Raw genomic sequence first — 17,879 nt, 5'->3', positions numbered from 1 at the left:
ACTCCGTCCTGACTCCAAATTTCTCCGTTCATTTCTTTCAACCTCTTAGACCAGTGTGCCCGAACGGGATATTCAGTAACACCTAGGTGTTTGCCTCCCCCCCCCCCCCCCACATAAAAAACGTATTGGTGGATCTCAGGCAGTCTTGTTGGGAGACTGCACACTTAGTAAGGCCCCAAACTGCACCTTAGCGTGAATAAAATACAGTAGCTGCCAATTATAATAGGAGCTTCCAAAGTCACCCCCCACAATGCTTTGCAACAACTGCGGCAAGGCATTGTGGAGCGGGACTTTTGAAGCTTCGGCAGTAATTAACTTTACGAGCCATTCTACCTGCAAACACGGAGTTAGTTTGGGGCCCTGTTACGCATATGTTTCCTCCCCAAGAGCAAGTCAGATGAATAGGCAATGAGGTTTATTAATTAGGGGTTCACGGGAATTTCTTTTATTTCTAGAAGGGGGTGCACAATGTAATACGGTTGGGAAGAACTACTGTATCATGTTCATTACACTGAAGATGAGCATGAATAAAATGCCTGGTTTCATCCACGACAAATCTGTTGTGTGACAAAAAATATTTAAAAAAAAAACAAAAACCTGTCAAAATAGAAATCTAGACACTATGAATAAATATTCTACCAAACAAAGTTCTCTTAGGAGTTCCCCGCAGCCTCTTTCAACCCCCACAACCATCGCGGTACAACATCCAGACAAACCAAATAGAAACAAAAAAGAGGAAAATAGAAGTAAACTGAAATTCTTTACAATAACATGTAATAACACTTGCATACTGTATATAAATCTAACACTCGCATGCATAATATAAACCGATGTCACAGATTACATGCAGGAAACTGCCCAGGTTCACTAGGATAAAGCAAATCTCCCCCCCCCCCCCCGCTGCCTCCACGACACAGTAACTTTCACCAGCGTCTTTCTTGTGCCCCCAGCCACAAATTCCGCTTTGTCTTTCGGCTCGGCAACAGTCACCGGTGCGTGTGCATAAGGACGTAACTCGCCAACCTCAATATGTTTCACGGTTCAAGGCACGCTATTGCGTTACTCTGGTGCATTGCGGAGCCGGAAGAGAGCGGGATCTGGAAATGGGGGTTCCATAGCTCGCTGCATGTAATCCATGGCAGCGCTCTTCTATTTACTGTATATGCAAGTGCTATATTACATTTTTCATTATAAAGAATTTCAATAAACTTCCCTCTGCATCCCTTTCTTTTTGTTTCACTATGAATAAACCTATGAAAAATCTGACATCAATTAATGGGGAGTGCTGTTTTATGGTCATAACCAAATGTTCTTCTCCACTAAATTCCACATTCCTACTCCAGCAGATGTATTAGGGGATTAGTAGCAGCATCTGGTAGGAGAAGAATCCTGAAGAAGCTAGAATATCTAGTGGAGTACTGTAGCAAAGACAAAAACCCATCTTTAAACGCCATCTTTAATATATCAGTTGAATGCAGATTTTAATTGTGCTTGTGTTCATCATAAAGGAAGAAAAAAAAAAAAAAAAAACCCAGCCCAAAATAGTTTCATATAAACCACACCTTCCCAGCTGCAAGACCATTTAATTGTGTGTGTGTTTCTTTTGGTTTCCCCCTAAACTTTTCAGATATTAGTCTTGTACCTAATGTAATGTAAGCCTTGTACATAATGCCTTCTGGCACCAGCTCCAAACTACTGTACGCTTCCTATGAGCCGTTACTGAACTTCAATGTAGAAAACTGCATCCTGAAGTATTGCTTGGTTATCTGTTTTCTGAAAAAATGCAAACTATTCCAATTTGAACAGATTAATTACGGATGTACAATAAGTAGTGGGCTTTACGGTGCTGTGAAGGTATAATTTTCTTGAAAAAAAAAGTCGAAAACACAAACATCTACATTTGATACAGTCGAAAACAAATATTTCGGTCACTCCAATGTGCCAATTTCAATAAATATCTGGCAAGGTAGAGTAGCTTCTATCCCAGTAGTTTCCAGAGTAAAGCCAATCCTGAGCACCATTGTATGGGTTCGGACCTTGACGAAACCATCTGTGAAAACAAATGAATGTTAGCAGCTGTGTGTTTATCAGTAATAATACAGGTCTCCTCATTTGTGTTCCTTTAATGCTTAAAAATCTCGGCGAGACTCCGCAGCAATGCGTCAGGATAAAAGGTAAGCAGAAAGTTTTGGACAGTTACTTTAGAAAAATGACAACTTTATGATAATGTAATGTATAACCAATGTAAGTACTGGTAAAGATTTCCAGATGTCCATTCACAAGACGAATAATTCCTACGTGGCGAGTGTCTGAAGACTGAGTTTGTGATAAGGTCCGCGGTGATGCTGCTTTTACAGCGACATGTATATGTACTACAATGAATTAGAGGCCACCAAAGGCACTCGGAGGTGGAGGCTGTGAGAACCCCCATTCCTTATCCCCTGTGTGTCACTGGTCCCGGAGTGTCCAAGTATATATAAAATGCGACCCCTGGTTCCTGGCTCTGCGAGTACAATCAATGCGCAGGATGCACAGTTCTGTGATAAACGCTACTTGACAGCGTGAAACGCATTAGAGTGGCTCTCTTTGTCTGTTCCTGTATGTGCCATTATATTTTGTGTGTTCAATACAGCTGCAGTCCAGTCTTGTTTTGCAGCAGTGCACCGCCTAAACACCACTTTTTCCTTTAATGCTAGAATGAGCTGTATACATGCATTGAGCTATTCCCCCCTCTTGCTTCCCATTTACCAACTGGCAATGAGACTGCTGTCCACTAAGGATTTGGAAGAGCTCTACTGCAGTGATCTTCATCTAGTTACGGGTAGAAGGGCCACAAGCTTATATTTATTTAATTTTTGATGCTTGGAAAGCACTTAAAAAAGATTATATTTCAACATTCTGCAAGCATTTTAGAACGTGCCCCATATTCATTTCTACTACCTCAACTTACAAGTGAGTTTCAGTGTGAAAAACTGCACTTCGCTACTTAAGAAACTACAGTAGTATGAAATTAGCAGAGTCCAGAAGGCCCTTCATGGGCCGCATTTGGCTACTTTGAGGAGCCCTGCTCTACTGCATTGAATTGTTCACTCATCAGTTTCTACAAGAAAGGGGGAGAATGTCTATTTATTCTTTATGTTAAAAAAAAAACGAATAACTGGTCTGTTTCATTGAATGGTTTGTTTAGAAGATAAAATTAGACAAGGCAGAGGAATGGGTCCACTCTGCTTCCAGAACATTTTCACACCTTTCAGAATACTGTATAGTCTCTCTACTTATACAGTGCCTTTGTCTGGCATAGCATCAATTTAATTTTGACTCCCTCAGTGCTGAAAAGGACAAGCAGGGGAACATAGAAAATAAATTTCCCTTTGAACTCGTAAAACTCCTACATTTTTCATACAGACCTGGTTTTCCAGTCCGCATCAGACTTGGAGCGATTTTTACGAGCGGTTCTTTGCTTCTCTTCTAACCTCTTCTTTTCCTCACTTGCCAAATCTGGAAACGGAAACAAACATAATATTAAACAACTGTGTTATGGTGACATCACAATGGAATAATATCTGCATTACAAAGGCAGATGTGTATCAAGGCATCAGTAGCCAATCACGGTTGATCTAGTAATCATTAACCACTACGGTAAAGCATATTTCACAAATTAAATCTATAAATATGCATGTTTTTTTTTTTTTTTTTTAATAAATATATGTAATTACAATACAAAAAGTGCAACAAACATAAAAACCAGAGAGCTTACAATCTAAGTGATATGTTGGGTAATTTCATCCTTTTCTAATAGAGTGGCAGAATGAGCAGCTGATAAGGTTTTGGGTGTGGAATCATGAGAGATTTCAGTAAATGGCAGATGGTTTTCAGTTTATATCCATAAGAGGTAGCTATTTTAAAAGCAGTCTTAAGCATACGAACATTCAAGCAGTTATCTCTGGAGTGCTGCTGTGTGAATATGAAGGATCACTGCAGAACACACATGGGATAGAAGAAGGCTTGCTAAAAATCTAAGAATCAAGAACAATAAAAAGAATCTGAGTGGCGATCTATATGCTACATTTAGGAGAAGAGATTAAATATACAATACAGAGGTGTAACATTGCAAAAAAAAACCTGGACAAAACATAGCGATAGAATAAAAAAAAAAGTGTACAGAGACATACTGTAGGAAAAAGGGAGACGGGTTAGTTGGTAGAGAAAATCGTATGAAGGTACTAAATTTCTACATTAAAGTATACATTTGTTCCCCCATAGGGGAATGTACCTTTTGCACTTAAGTCCAAAAGGTACAATTATTATTCTTTTGAGTAGTAATTGCTGTGGGGAAACAGGTCTGTTGATAGAAGCTCTACTCCCATTAAGCTACAGTAGTTTATCTTTTAGACATCCCTTTCTTTAAATTTCACAATAATTACAGTATGTACTCTACAGTGCAATCCTCCAACAATAATAATGTACAATAAGGTGACCGTTTCTGCCTTCTTAACATTTTTTTGTCATGACCCATAGTACATTTTCTAAGACATGCCAAACATCTCAGTCCAAATGACTGGAGAAATCTTTAATACTTTACATATAAATATGCTGTTGTACCTGGCCCCTACTAATAGCTGTACAGTATGTAGCCCATTGTATGGCGTTTGATGTGTTCCTGTCGGTTCCTTTTTAGAATTTGGCTCATCTTAAGTGTAGCCAGGTCCCCCAGACTGACCCTCACCTCCGTTGTGGTGAGAGAGTCAGGGAAGGTTGCAGGGAGCGCTCCGGTGCACCGGAGGCTCTGCGGCGGCCCGAGCGTCGCCATTTCTGTATTGCGCATGTGCAGTAGTCCCGTAGGCGACGGCGACACCAGAGAGGTCGCGCATGCATAGCAAGTGGTTGCGCGAGCGCGCAAAGCACTGACCAACCAGAGGAGGTTTAGAGTTGGGGACTACAAGTCCCAGGAGCCTCAGCAGGACCAGGTGACGGCTGGGAGCCAATAGGGCGAGGAGACTGAGCAGGGAGAGGTTAGGAGGTTGCGCAGGGGAGCACGTTGGGCAGAGAAGATCGGGAGGGGGACGAGGAAGGAGCTCAGTGTGTAGAGAGACAAGTAACCTCTACACTAGGCCCAGATAGGCCCTGAGTCACAGTCAGTCAGAGTTAATGTAGGGACAGGCCCTAGAATAGGAACCTGTCACATTAGTAGTGAAGCTGCTAAAGACACAGAGACTGTCACAGCACCATCCCAGAGGTTTGGGACCAGACCTCTTCAGGCATATCATCAGCCATTCGGGTGGGATCGCTCCGGAAGGTATCACTGGCAGCTCCGCGTCGTCGGATCCTTTGTGAAGTATGTTTGCGGTAACATTCATTAACATCCTGGAAACATCCATTAAGTGCACCAACTATAATATTCAAACTAGTGGCTGCGCAGTCACACACATACACTCACTTTGGGGTATTGGACACAGTGTGGGAACACGGTGAAGGGTCGCGTCCTGTGAGACGCGTTCATTATTGTGTCTCATTGAAGCGTAGCACTGATAGGAATGATACATGCATGGTTATGGTTACCGCTAGTAAAGCTACTGTTTCTTTTATATGCTGTGTGAATACTATTGTAGTATTGTCCTGTGAGGCACAACTACCGCTCTGCTGGGAGCCATCGCAGGTGGAGGCGCTGCATCTGGTAAGAGATAATCCATACATATACATTGCCCCAGGCTCTCCGTGGCAGAGGCTTAGGCCCTGTGAGCCAACAGGTTATACAGCATTGGTAGTATACTGTATTCAGCAGGAAACAGGGCTATGAAATAAGCTATGAAACAAAACAATGAAAATGCTAGACAATGTGTTATACACCTGACTGCTTTTGCTTTTTTGTTGGAATAATTAAGAAGCGCATACAATCTCTCCCTTGCTTTTCTTCATGTCGAGTGTTTTGCTGCCTGGTTTTTGTACCTTCATACTGTATACTTCATTATGTTGCATGGTATACAGTATATCCCTAACACAGCGGCCACGTTTCATACAGGTATCCATGAGATGTATTTAACAATACCAATGCTAAGTTACGGTTTGTAATACACAATACTATTTTGCTCTTTCATTCATCCAAACGCAGATACGGATCCATCTCCTATACTTTATGGAAAAGATTAGCAAGAGCTTTATAGTACTTCCTTGCATTTCATCGCAGTTCAAGAGGCCTGCAGCACTGAAGTGATCTCCAATCTGCAAATTACAACATAACTGTACAACAAAAATTACCGATTTCTCCATTTTCCATAGCCCTTATATCAGGACGCAGTCTGCAGTCTGTATTGGGAATTAGGTTTGCCATAACCTTATCCAGCTCATTCAAAGCCAGAGCGAAGTGAGTGAAATTGTACATCTAAAACAAAAAAGGAAAGGAATGTAAAGACTCAACTCACACTTGACACACATTACTGACTTTTTATCATTTTGAGCATTTTGTATTCTACCATAAACACAGCAATCAAGTCCATTATGCATTTATATTTATTTAAATTGTGTATGTATATATATTTCTAGTCTCTTATTCGAACCTCTATTAAAAAAAAAAAAAAACGCCTGCTTTTGCTTTAATCATTGGATTGATGAGATCCATCCTGGATTTTTAAAAATGGGACCCGCAGTCAATGGGAAGCTGCAATGTAATATATGGCGACTTTCTCCTATTAGCCCAGGGGTAATTTTCTGATTTGCACCTGAAACACTGGCAACTAAAACCGTTTGTTAGGGAGAGTATAGCTGTATTCATAAAATAATGAGTAACAATGTCCTTTTTTAGAATGGAACATTTTAGTTCTAATAAAGAAAAACAATTGACAAAATTAGATTTATAAAAATAAATCAAAACTGGTATGAAGACTGTTCTTAAATATAAATGACTGGCTTCACCCAATAGAAAACCCAGGAGAAGGAAATCTCTCACTTAAAAAAAAAAAAAAAAAAAAAATAGCTATGTTGTACCCTCTTGATGGAGAAATTAAAAGTCCTCCCCGTGCTAAGTTAGAGAGTTTGGGGGCCCTGGTTGGCGAGGAGTGACCCCCATGGATCCCCTACACAATTACTTACATTGTAATAATTTACAAAGCTCACATCAGTGATGAGCTCCTATATAGAATCTGAGATTAAAAGCTCCTGGCAGCCCAATTACCCGGGGGAGACCTTTACTACTACTACCAATTTATGTCTGGACCAGGTGAGACTGTGAGCATGCAGGGTACCAACCTTTCAATAAGGTCTGTCCAAATGGAGACGCTTGCCTTTCTCTACCCCAAAACTTGTTAAAGAAATAAAGAGTTATCTATCTATCTATATATATATCCCCTTTTTTTAATATTAGAGATAAACGTATGTTATAGTGCAAGCCAATAGAATAAAGTCTACATCTCGTATGCATTTACCATGACCCCTTGCAGACGTACTTACCAGAACACCCTCCTACTCTAAGTTCTGCCTACTTATAACTCTTTTTCCTATTGTTACTTTTGTCTGAAGTGCTCATCTCTACTACAGTATGTATCCTATTATTGTCACGTGTATTACTGATGTAAAGTGCTATGTACATGATGGCACATACAAATAAAAATGTACACCTGTATTATTTTTAATGAGAAATGTTTGTACAGTATATCAGTTAACCACAAAATTAATCATCTTTACCCTAACTTATTTTGGGGAAAAAATTTTTTTTTTTAATAATTAGACTAACTACTACAGCTAAACCCCGTTATAACGCGCCTCGTTATACCGCGATTCGGTTATAACGCGGTTTTCCCGTGGCTCCCGTTTTTAAAAAAAAAAAAAAAAAAAAAAAATTAAAAATTTTTTTTTTTTACATTTTTTTTTTGCACACTGCACACACTGCACACACTCACTGCACACACACTGCTCATTGCTCACACTGCCACACTGCCCACACACTGCTCATTTCTCACACTGCCACACTGCCCACACACTGCACACACACTGCACACTGCACACACACTGCACACACACTGCTCATTGCTCACACTGACACACTGCACACACACTGCACACACACTGCACACACACTACACACACACTGCACACACACACTGCACACACACACTGCACACACACACTGCACACACACACTGCACACACACTGCTCATTGCTCACACTGCACACACTGACACACTGCACACACACTGCTCATTGGACACACTGCACACACACACTGCACACTGCACACACACTGCTCATTGGACACACTGCACACACACTGCACACACACTGCTCATTGCTGACACTGCACACACTGACACACTGCACACTGCACACACACTTACAGACGCTCACACACACTCACACACACTTAGACACACTCACACACACTCACACACACTTAGACACTCACAGACACTCACACACACTCACAGACACTTACAGACACTCACACACACTCACACACACTCACACACACTTACAGACACTCACACACACTTACAGACACTCACACACACTTACAGACACTCACACACACTTACAGACACTCACACACACTTACAGACACTCACACACACTCACAGACACTTACACACACTTACACACACTTACACACACACAGACACTTACACACACTCACACCCACACACCCATATACACACACACACTTTCTCTCCCATATATACATACACACACACACTCTCTCACTCTACACAGACGGGGGGTGGGGTCGGAGCAGAGGAAAGGCCGCGACCAGCACCACCACCCGCTCCCCCCCCTCCTCCCGCGCAGGCAGCGGGAGCACCGGGGACAGCGGTGGGGAGAAGAAACCCCCCGCTACCACCTCCATGCAGGCAGCGGGATCTGAGGTAAGCGGCGACCTGAGGGACATCCCCGCTCCCATCTCCTGCCCCGCGGCCTGTCCCACGGTGACAGGGGGAAGCGGGGACAGGAGGGACATCCCCGCTCCCATCTCCTGCCCCGCGGCCTGTCCCGCGGTGACAGGGGGAAGCGGGGAACGGAGGGACATGCCCACTCCCATCTCCTGTCCCGCGGGATGAATATGCGCTAAAGCGCGGCGGCCATTTTTTTTCTCGCGACCCCGTTAGTAACGCGGTGGTCTCGGGGTGGACCCCGAGACCCGCGTTATAACGGGGTTTAGCTGTAATTTATGGAACTTTTTGTTACACAGTTGGGAATGGGTGTGTATAGAATGTAGACACACAGACTATGCTTTGCAATGTTTGAAGTAGTTATTTCATTCTAAAACGTGGCAACTAAACCATGGGTCCAAGGAACTTCTTCTGCTAGTACATCATCACTGTTCCGTATTAAGTGGATGTGCATCAAATATAATTGATTACAATGTTCGGATCTGCAAGATCACTGCTGTCCAATCTAAATAATAGTAAGTAACCAGTATGTTACATGCATCTGTCTGACCTGTGCAGAGTTAGAGGGTCGTGGTGATATTCTCCACAGTAGGGTGCTCCCTGGAATAACAAGCACACTTTCAGAATCTGGTAACGGCATTTCATCTGGTTCTTCTGAGCTGCCAGTCTGTAAAAAACAGGTGAAAAAAATACATAAAATAAATGTGTAGTTTGAAACCAAAATATTAATTTTACTTAATGAATGCAGTGAATTCAGGACAACAATTGACTGTGTTAGCCATGTAGAGATCCAGGAAAACAATAGTCACTGCAATTCATTAGTAACATACTATAACATATCCATCGTCACAAGCCAACCTCCACTCGCTATGCCAACCCCAGTAACCTCATATACCCCCTCATTGTCAATTCCTTTCACTTACCCTCATAACTCCTCACTCACACCCCAACCTCCAAACTCCCATTCTCCCTCTAACATCAGATCCATCTGCAATAATACCACCTTCACCCTCGATAACTTAATACAAAACAATTTTGCATTCCTGGCATCAGAAAACATGGATCCCCACCAAAAACACTGCCACTCCTGCTGACCTCACATCTACACAATCATACTTCACCTATACCACATGTCATACCGGCACTGAAGGAGTTGGCTTCCTTGTCTCATCATGGACACCTGCCCCCAACCCTCTTCCTTCTCTTTTGAATTCCATTCCTGCTCACTCTCTTTCTCCCTACACATCCCCCATCATTGTAATTGATCGTCCCCCTGGCTCATCCACACTATTTTTCAATTAGTTAGACTGCTTCCTCTTCACTCTCACCGTCCCCCCACCCCTTAGTGACTTTCCCCCCCCAGTCCTCAGCGACTTTAACCTTCACCTCGACAACCCCAATTCTGCCTCTGCCTTCATCCACCTCATCTCTTCCCTTGGAATTCACAGAATCTACTCCCCCCCCCCACCACCCACATACATGGATGCACCCTCGACTTTATCCTCGCGGCAAGATGCCAGGCCAAGTCCCTCTCCTCACTCCTTGTCCCAACTGCCGATCACCACAACCTCTCCTCCATTCTTTGCATCACCCTCCCTCCTAAGCCCCACCCAATCGCATCCTTGCAGAAACCTCAAAATCCATTGACCCATCCTCCCCCTCACTCGCATAATTATTCTCTCCCACTAAACTCTGCCCTATCCACCCTCAACTCTGCATTATCCTTCTCCCTTAACGCAATTGCACCACTCCACCCTGTACGCCCCACCACAAAACCACCTCAACCCTGGCTCACCTGCCAACAAATAACACTGTCTCACCCTTTGCATAGGGCAGGACAGATCATGGAAATCTTTCCATTCTACATCCTCACTCGTCACCTTCTAATCCCTCCTCCACCAATACACCTCCCCCTCTCAAAATCGAAAAAAATAAATATACTATAACACCCTTATCACCTCATCCACGCCAACTGTTCTCCCCCCCCCCTAAACAATCTGCTACGACCCTCCTCATCTCTCTCGCCTAATCCCCCCTCCCCACTCTCAGACACGGACCTTGCCTCCCACTTAAAAAAAAATAAAAATATCCATGCTTCCTTCCCCACTGCAGCTCCCCTCCTCCTCCCCCTCCATCCACCACCCACACCTTCCACTCTTTCTGCCCAACCTCTGACAATGATCTCCTAGAAGGTGGGAACCTGTACTCAAAAAGGTAAATTTCACTATCAGAACAGGAATAAGTCATTTACTGAATATCTAGACCTGGGGTGTGCAAACTGGGGGGCGCCGGGAGAGGACGATGGCAGGAGCAGAGCAGTGCGGTGGGAGAAGAGGACGGAGGATTGCCAGAGAAGAGCGGCAGAGGTGTTGGACGGTGGGAGTGAAGCAGGACGCCCAATGAGCGCGTCCCAGCGTTCCGACCTGGAAGTCTTTACTGAAGTCTGGTATCTGTCACTGCTACAGCCTGCTCCCAGGCTCTCATCTTCTACCACCCTCCTCTGCTCTGGCAGTTCTCCTTCCTCTTCTCCCCTCGCCCTGCTCTTCTTGTGCGGTGCTCCTCCACCAAAGCTAGGAAGGCATTGTTAAGGGGGTGAGAAGAGAGGGGAGAGAGGAGGAGGAGGTGGCTGTGAGGAGGAGGAGGGGGGTGAGAGGAGGAAGAGGGGTGGTGAGAAGGAGAGGGAATGAGAGGAGGAGGGGGAAAGAGGATGCATCAGGAGTTTAAATAATAAAAATAAGAAATTGCAGTCAGCATTAACTTATAATACTACAACACTGATTTTAAAAATCCATATAAAATTTGTCATGTTTTGCGGTTTTAAAGATGTTGAAATATGCAAGCATCTTAGCGTACTTGTATTCACATTTATATTGTATAGTGATTAATAAAGGTTTCGCTTCCCCCCCAATGTGATTTGGATTACATCAGGCAGTGGGACTCGACCAATATCAGGGATGAAATGGTGGGGTCCAAGTATATTAAAAAAAAAAAAAAAAAGTCTGCTCACCCCTGATCTAGACAATGACAAACACTGGAACATGTGTAACACCAGAACAGGTACAACAGTCAGAGCTCAGAGACAAAGTGCATAAGTGGCATAATGACATGTGCCTGTGTGTACCCAGCTGTTTGTTATCCCTAGAGGGCAACAACAGCACAGACTAAGTAGGAAAGTCTAGAGCAGGGCAATCATAGCAACATCATGGGATCTGATCTTGTCAATCACCAAACGCTCCCATCCTGTCCCCTTCTGACCCCATTCCACACTCCCTCTCACTCACCTTTCTTTAACCTCTCCCTATCCAGCAGACAATACTCAGAGTTAAAAATACTTAACTGCTGTTGTCCGCTTTCGCCTTAAAAAAAAAAAACCACCATCTCACACTTTTTCCATACTTGTCCAAACTATGAGCCCATCGTTCACAACCAACTCTTCCCTTTCATCCACACCCGTCCCTCACAGTGCTACTGAAATGCCATAATCATCATCCACAACTTTCTCTCCCAAGCTCACCACTCAAAACTCTCCTCCATGACCTCTCTTCAGCCTTTGACACCGATCACCTCACACATTTCCACCCTGACCAACCTTGGCATCACTGACACCGCCCTCTCATCCTACCTATCGCACCGCTCCGACTACATCACCTTTAACAATTCATCCTCTCTGCCAACCAGCATCCAAATGGGCATGCCCCAAATCTCAGTCTTTGGTCCTCTCTTCCCTCTAGACTGCACCCTCTTTGACCTCATCTCCTCCCATGGATTCAACGTTAATTTGTTCGCACTCTACATCTAAATCCACTTCTCCTTCCCACTATTCTCATCTGAACTCTCCACCCATATCTCTACCTGCCTTTCTGCCATTTCCACCTGGATGTCCTCCCACTTCCTACAAATAAACCCAGCTAAAACGGATCCTCTACTTTCCTGCTTCCTCCCTCTACCATCTCCCCCTCGTCTTCTGATCGCAACCTTGGAGTCACCTGGACCCTTCCCACCTCTTCACCCAACACACCACCTCCATCACTACCACCTATACAACATAAGAAAAATGCTGCCATTCATTTTCCTCTCCTCAGCCAAACGATTCATCCACTCCCTCATCTTCACCAGTCTAGACTACTGTAACTCCCTTCTCCACCTCCTTACCTCTCCAACAAATCAAACACGACAGCCTGTAAGTTAATAATCTCCCCCTGCTCTTCCCACGCCACCCCTTTACCAATTCCATTGGCTACCCATCTAACAATGTTCCCTCTTCAAATGACTCATCCTGGTCTACAACTCTCTCCATGGTCCTGCCTCCCCTTACAGCACTCATCTCACTACAACCCTTCCCTGACTGACTGCCACAACCCTCACTCCCCTCCCTAGCCTCCTCTTGACTGATCATTTGCCTTAAATCGCCCCCATCCACTGGAACAAGCTCCCCCACCACATCCAATCTGCCCCCTCCCTATCTTCAGAAGCCAACTCAAAACTCGTGTCTTCTACATCGCATTTCATGATCCCTCTAACCTCCTATCCCATCCCCTCACTTACCCCACCCTCCCAAAGACACATTATTTCCCCTACTCCCACCCCACCCCTTCCTAAAGTCTCTCCAAAATCCTTCAAAATCAACCACTTCACCGATCCAAATCGCATCTACTGACCCACCACCATGCCTCTGACAAGACTAAATCCAGAGACCTGACCGCAACCAAGCAAGCTCTCAATGCACCTAACCCACAGCCCAACCACGATATTCCCACCCCTGCCCACCACAAAAACATCTTAATTACTTTATGTCCATCACATTAAATGTTCCATATGTAACTCAAAGAAGAAGAAGCAGGCACACGGTCTTACTCAAAAGGAGGTTTAATATGCCATAAAGTCCAACGTTTCGGCAGTCAAATACTGCCTTTCTCAAGGTGAAGGCTACCAAACACAAGAAAACAGTCAAAATATATACCACCCCCCTGATACTCACCCCTCCCCGCTCTGCCACAGGTATAAAGGGGGTGGTATATATTTTGACTGTTTTCTTGTGTTTGGTAGCCTTCACCTTGAGAAAGGCAGTATTTGACTGCCGAAACGTTGGACTTTATGGCATATTAAACCTCCTTTTGAGTAAGACCGTGTGCCTGCTTCTTCTTCTTTGTACTGGAACATTTGGGACTACAGGAGCTCCCCAGGACCAGCGCACCGGCAGCCAAGTAACCCACCTCTATTACCATTGATATTGAGTGCGTGTCTCATCCTCTGTCCATATGTAACTCAACCATTGTTTTACTAACTAATGTACAGCGCCCTGTACTATAGCGCTATATAAATGTTATAAATAAATGTAATACTAGTAGGATTGATTCAATAAAACTATTTGACAAGCATTAGCTCTGATGCAGCTCCCCATGGGAGAAAAAAGAGCCAGGCTGTATTATGTTTTCTAAATAAATTATTGCTGCATGAACACTTTCCTATGTAGACTTTGTGGCCTGAACAAGGGGTTTTTCAGTAGTACATTTGTGTGGCACATTTACAAGTGAACTTAATATATTTTATTGCCAGCATTATACACAGTTTATATATACTATGAATATACATACATATATATACACATACATACAGTATACATACTAAATAATTTTGCTGGTACAAATGATTTCTACATCTACATTTTAGATGAAGGGCTTTGTCTGTAGTAATAAGGAGAGTTGATAAGGGTTTGCTCTAACCTCTAATTCACTGGATGTGTAAGAGCATCAGAGACTAAACTAAAAAAACACAATACTGTAACACTATTATTCTTACAGTAACCACATAAAGGCAGTAACACACTATATACAGTATTTCTCATGTAAGCTTCAGAACATTTCCCAACTAAGAAACACCTTAATTGAAGATTAATGCTACATGCAATATGATTTAATTTTTATTTTATGTTAAGGGTGATTATATTTTTAACCAATTAGAAAGCTTATTCTTCAATAGTCCTAAACTTGAGCTTTCTACGGAGCTTTACGACCTAAAGTAATTTTTTTTGTTTCTTCAAATATTATACATTTAGTAGTGTGTGTAAACATGCCATCTCAAAAACTTATACAGTATAAAAAAAAAATATGATTAGTATTTACCTCAGGACTATGGCTCACAAATTAGAAGATTAATACAATTATAATTACACGATCATATCTATTTTGAATGCAAATTGGAAATATTAAAATCAGAAGTAATTTAGAACTTAATTTTGTTATTAAAAAAAAAAATTATGTGGTACATTTTGGGATTGTAATTAGCGGAAAATATATTCTACTATTTAACAGTTTCTTCATAATTCCAGGGTAAATTTAATAATCAGAAATCTGAAAGCCTACCTTTGAAAAGCCCCAAAACTCCATATCATACAATTTAGTTAGTGGACCTGGCCTAAGTGAGAAAATAATGCAGCAGTGATAACAAATATGCAGTGATCGTGGCTGAGGTACAGTATAAAGTAGTTTCAGAAAAATACAAAATGGCACTTTAGTACGCATTAAAAAAATTAAAAAAAAACATCAAGATTTAGCAAAATGAAATACATGACGGGATAAATGTATGATGTGTAATATGGTAGCTCTTCGACTCATTGCAAGTTTTTACCTGTTTTGTGTTCTTCTTGTCTTCACCATTTCTCCTGTCATTTTTCTTAAATGCCTCAAATGCAGCTGGATCGATGCTATATAAACACTCCGTCCACTTCCCATACAGTGCACTTAGCTTTTTTTTGCTGTGTAAAAAAAATAAAAAAATGAAGAGCACAAAAGATACGATTCGTCAGCCCGAAATCTGTCTCTATCCTCCATTAATACATATCCTCTAAAGCCCACGGTGACCTTTAATTAATATGTTATCACATAAGCAGTCTATATCCTTTTTTTTTTTAAAGATTTTATCACATAAGCAGGCTAAATTGGTTTATGCATATTAAACCAGAGTTCAAATTACCTGGGGGGATTCACTAAACTCTGTTAAATCAAGGAACATCACGGGCCTTTTCCTAAACACGTACAGTATGGATGTTATATTCCCCCAATCAACATGGAATTCACTGAGCTAATAATATGCAAAAATACCAGCTCTTTGGAACAGGCGTAACATCATGTTATCGATGCGTTAACTTGCGCTCACTTATATAACAAGCATTAAGCAAGACTTGGCGTTACACCTATTCAGACCCTGAAATTAGGGCTTTGATGGAGTGGTGAGGGGGAATAACACTTACAGTGGCGACCGCCTTTAGTCTCCTGCGACCGCCACCGCGGGATTTTTAAAAACGCGGGCAGATGCAACGTTTTTTCCTCTGGTTTCGGCGCCGCGGGCGCTTTCAATGTTAAGCGCCATTAGCGCTGAACGGGAAGTGCGGCTGACGCGCGGCCAAGTCCAGTAGAAACAGAAAACATCCCCGAATGTTTACGGGGATGTTGGAAGTTTAAGGGGGCCGTGACAGTAAATCACAGCTGACTGTGGCATTACACCAGGCCTGCACAACACGCGGCCCGCGGGCCGCATGCACTCACTATGCGGCCCACGGCGGCAGCTTTCCCCCTCCTCCTCCTCCTCCCTGAGCCGAGCCCACTCTCCCTCCCCGAGCCCACTCTCAAGACTGCACGCTCTAGCAGTGTGGCAGTTCCGGTGCCCGCTGCTTGCGAACGCGCGCAGTCCTGCCTGCTCTCCGCCGTGAGGTGAGGTGCAGGGGGTAATGTGATGTGCAGGGGGAGGGGATATGCAGGGGGGTTGAGGTGCAGGGGGGTTGAGGTGCAGGGGGGTTGAGGTGCAGGGGGGGTGAGGTGCAGGGGGGGTGAGGTGCAGGGGGGGTGAGGTGCAGGGGGGGTGAGGTGCAGGGGGGTGAGGTGCAGGGGGGTGAGGTGCAGGGGGGGTGAGGTGCAGGGGGGATGTGAGATGCAGGGGGGGTGGAATGTGCGTGATGTGGAGGGTGAGTATTGTGCGTGATGTGGAGGGTGAGTATTGTGCGTGATGTGGAGGGTGAGTATTGTGCGTGATGTGGAGGGTGAGTATTGTGCGTGATGTGGAGGGTGAGTATTGTGCGTGATGTGGAGGGTGAGTATTGTGCGTGATGTGGAGGGTGAGTATTGTGCGTGATGTGGAGGGTGAGTATTGTGCGTGATGTGGAGGGTGAGTATTGTGCGTGATGTGGAGGGTGAGTATTGTGCGTGATGTGGAGGGTGAGTATTGTGCGTGATGTGGAGGGTGAGTATTGTGCGTGATGTGGAGGGTGAGTATTGTGCGTGATGTGGAGGGTGAGTATTGTGCGTGATGTGGAGGGTGAGTATTGTGCGTGATGTGGAGGGTGAGTATTGTGTGTGATGTGGAGGGTGAGTATTGTGTGTGATGTGGAGGGTGAGTATTGTGTATGGGTGAGGGGGAGAGATGGGGGTGTGAGAGATGGGGGTGTGAGAGATGGGGAGTCACAAACGTTGATGATGAGGGGTGCAGAGGGAGATATATGAAGATGATGAGGAGTGCTGGGGGAGATATGAGGATGAAGATGATGAGGGGTGCTGGGGGGGATATGAGGATGAGGGGTGCTGGGAGAGATTGAGGGGTGCTGGAGATATGAGGATGATGATGAGTTGCTGGGGGAGAGATGATGATGATGATTTTACCCGTGCGGCCCGAATCTGTATTCCTTGGAGCAGTTCGGCCCTTCTCACTTGACAAGTTGTGCAGGCCTGCATTACACCTACCTAGACACTGCAAAAGCCCTATTATTTCAGGTGCTGGAGTAATACCAGGTTTAGCTCTCACTGAACTATACTTCCCCGCATTAATCTTAAGCTTAGTGAATAGGGGCCGATATGATAATGCCTTATTTGCATCTCATTATCACAAATGTCCATTATAGTTAACACTATGCTGTTTATGGGAGAAAACATGTCTTAAAAGGTACATTATCGTCCTTTGTGAATGCAGCGTTACTATTTGTGATATTAACTTGGGTCCTGTTAAATGGCCTA

General features: G+C 43.8%; 1 protein-coding gene across 6 annotated transcripts in view; it reads right to left on the bottom strand.

Annotated features, from left to right (window-relative positions):
• Positions 1–1,438: 1,438 nt before the first annotated feature.
• The window catches only part of OSBPL1A (oxysterol binding protein like 1A), a 188,666-nt gene continuing 172,225 nt past the window's right edge, over positions 1,439–17,879 (bottom strand). For all 6 annotated transcript variants that reach the window (XM_075584951.1, XM_075584962.1, XM_075584968.1 and 3 more), the window contains 5 exons: positions 15,505–15,631; positions 9,428–9,544; positions 6,256–6,379; positions 3,408–3,498; positions 1,439–2,050 (listed from right to left, as the gene is read on the bottom strand). In XM_075584951.1, the coding sequence (XP_075441066.1) occupies positions 1,948–2,050; positions 3,408–3,498; positions 6,256–6,379; positions 9,428–9,544; positions 15,505–15,631 (562 nt within the window). In that variant the 3' untranslated portion in view covers positions 1,439–1,947. The remainder of the gene's footprint in view (positions 2,051–3,407; positions 3,499–6,255; positions 6,380–9,427; positions 9,545–15,504; positions 15,632–17,879) is intronic.

This window comes from Ascaphus truei, chromosome 2 (genome assembly GCF_040206685.1).
Source record: "Ascaphus truei isolate aAscTru1 chromosome 2, aAscTru1.hap1, whole genome shotgun sequence".
Lineage (NCBI taxonomy): Eukaryota > Metazoa > Chordata > Amphibia > Anura > Ascaphidae > Ascaphus > Ascaphus truei.
Note: the sequence above shows the minus strand (reverse complement) of the source record. Positions and strands in the feature narration are given on the sequence as shown.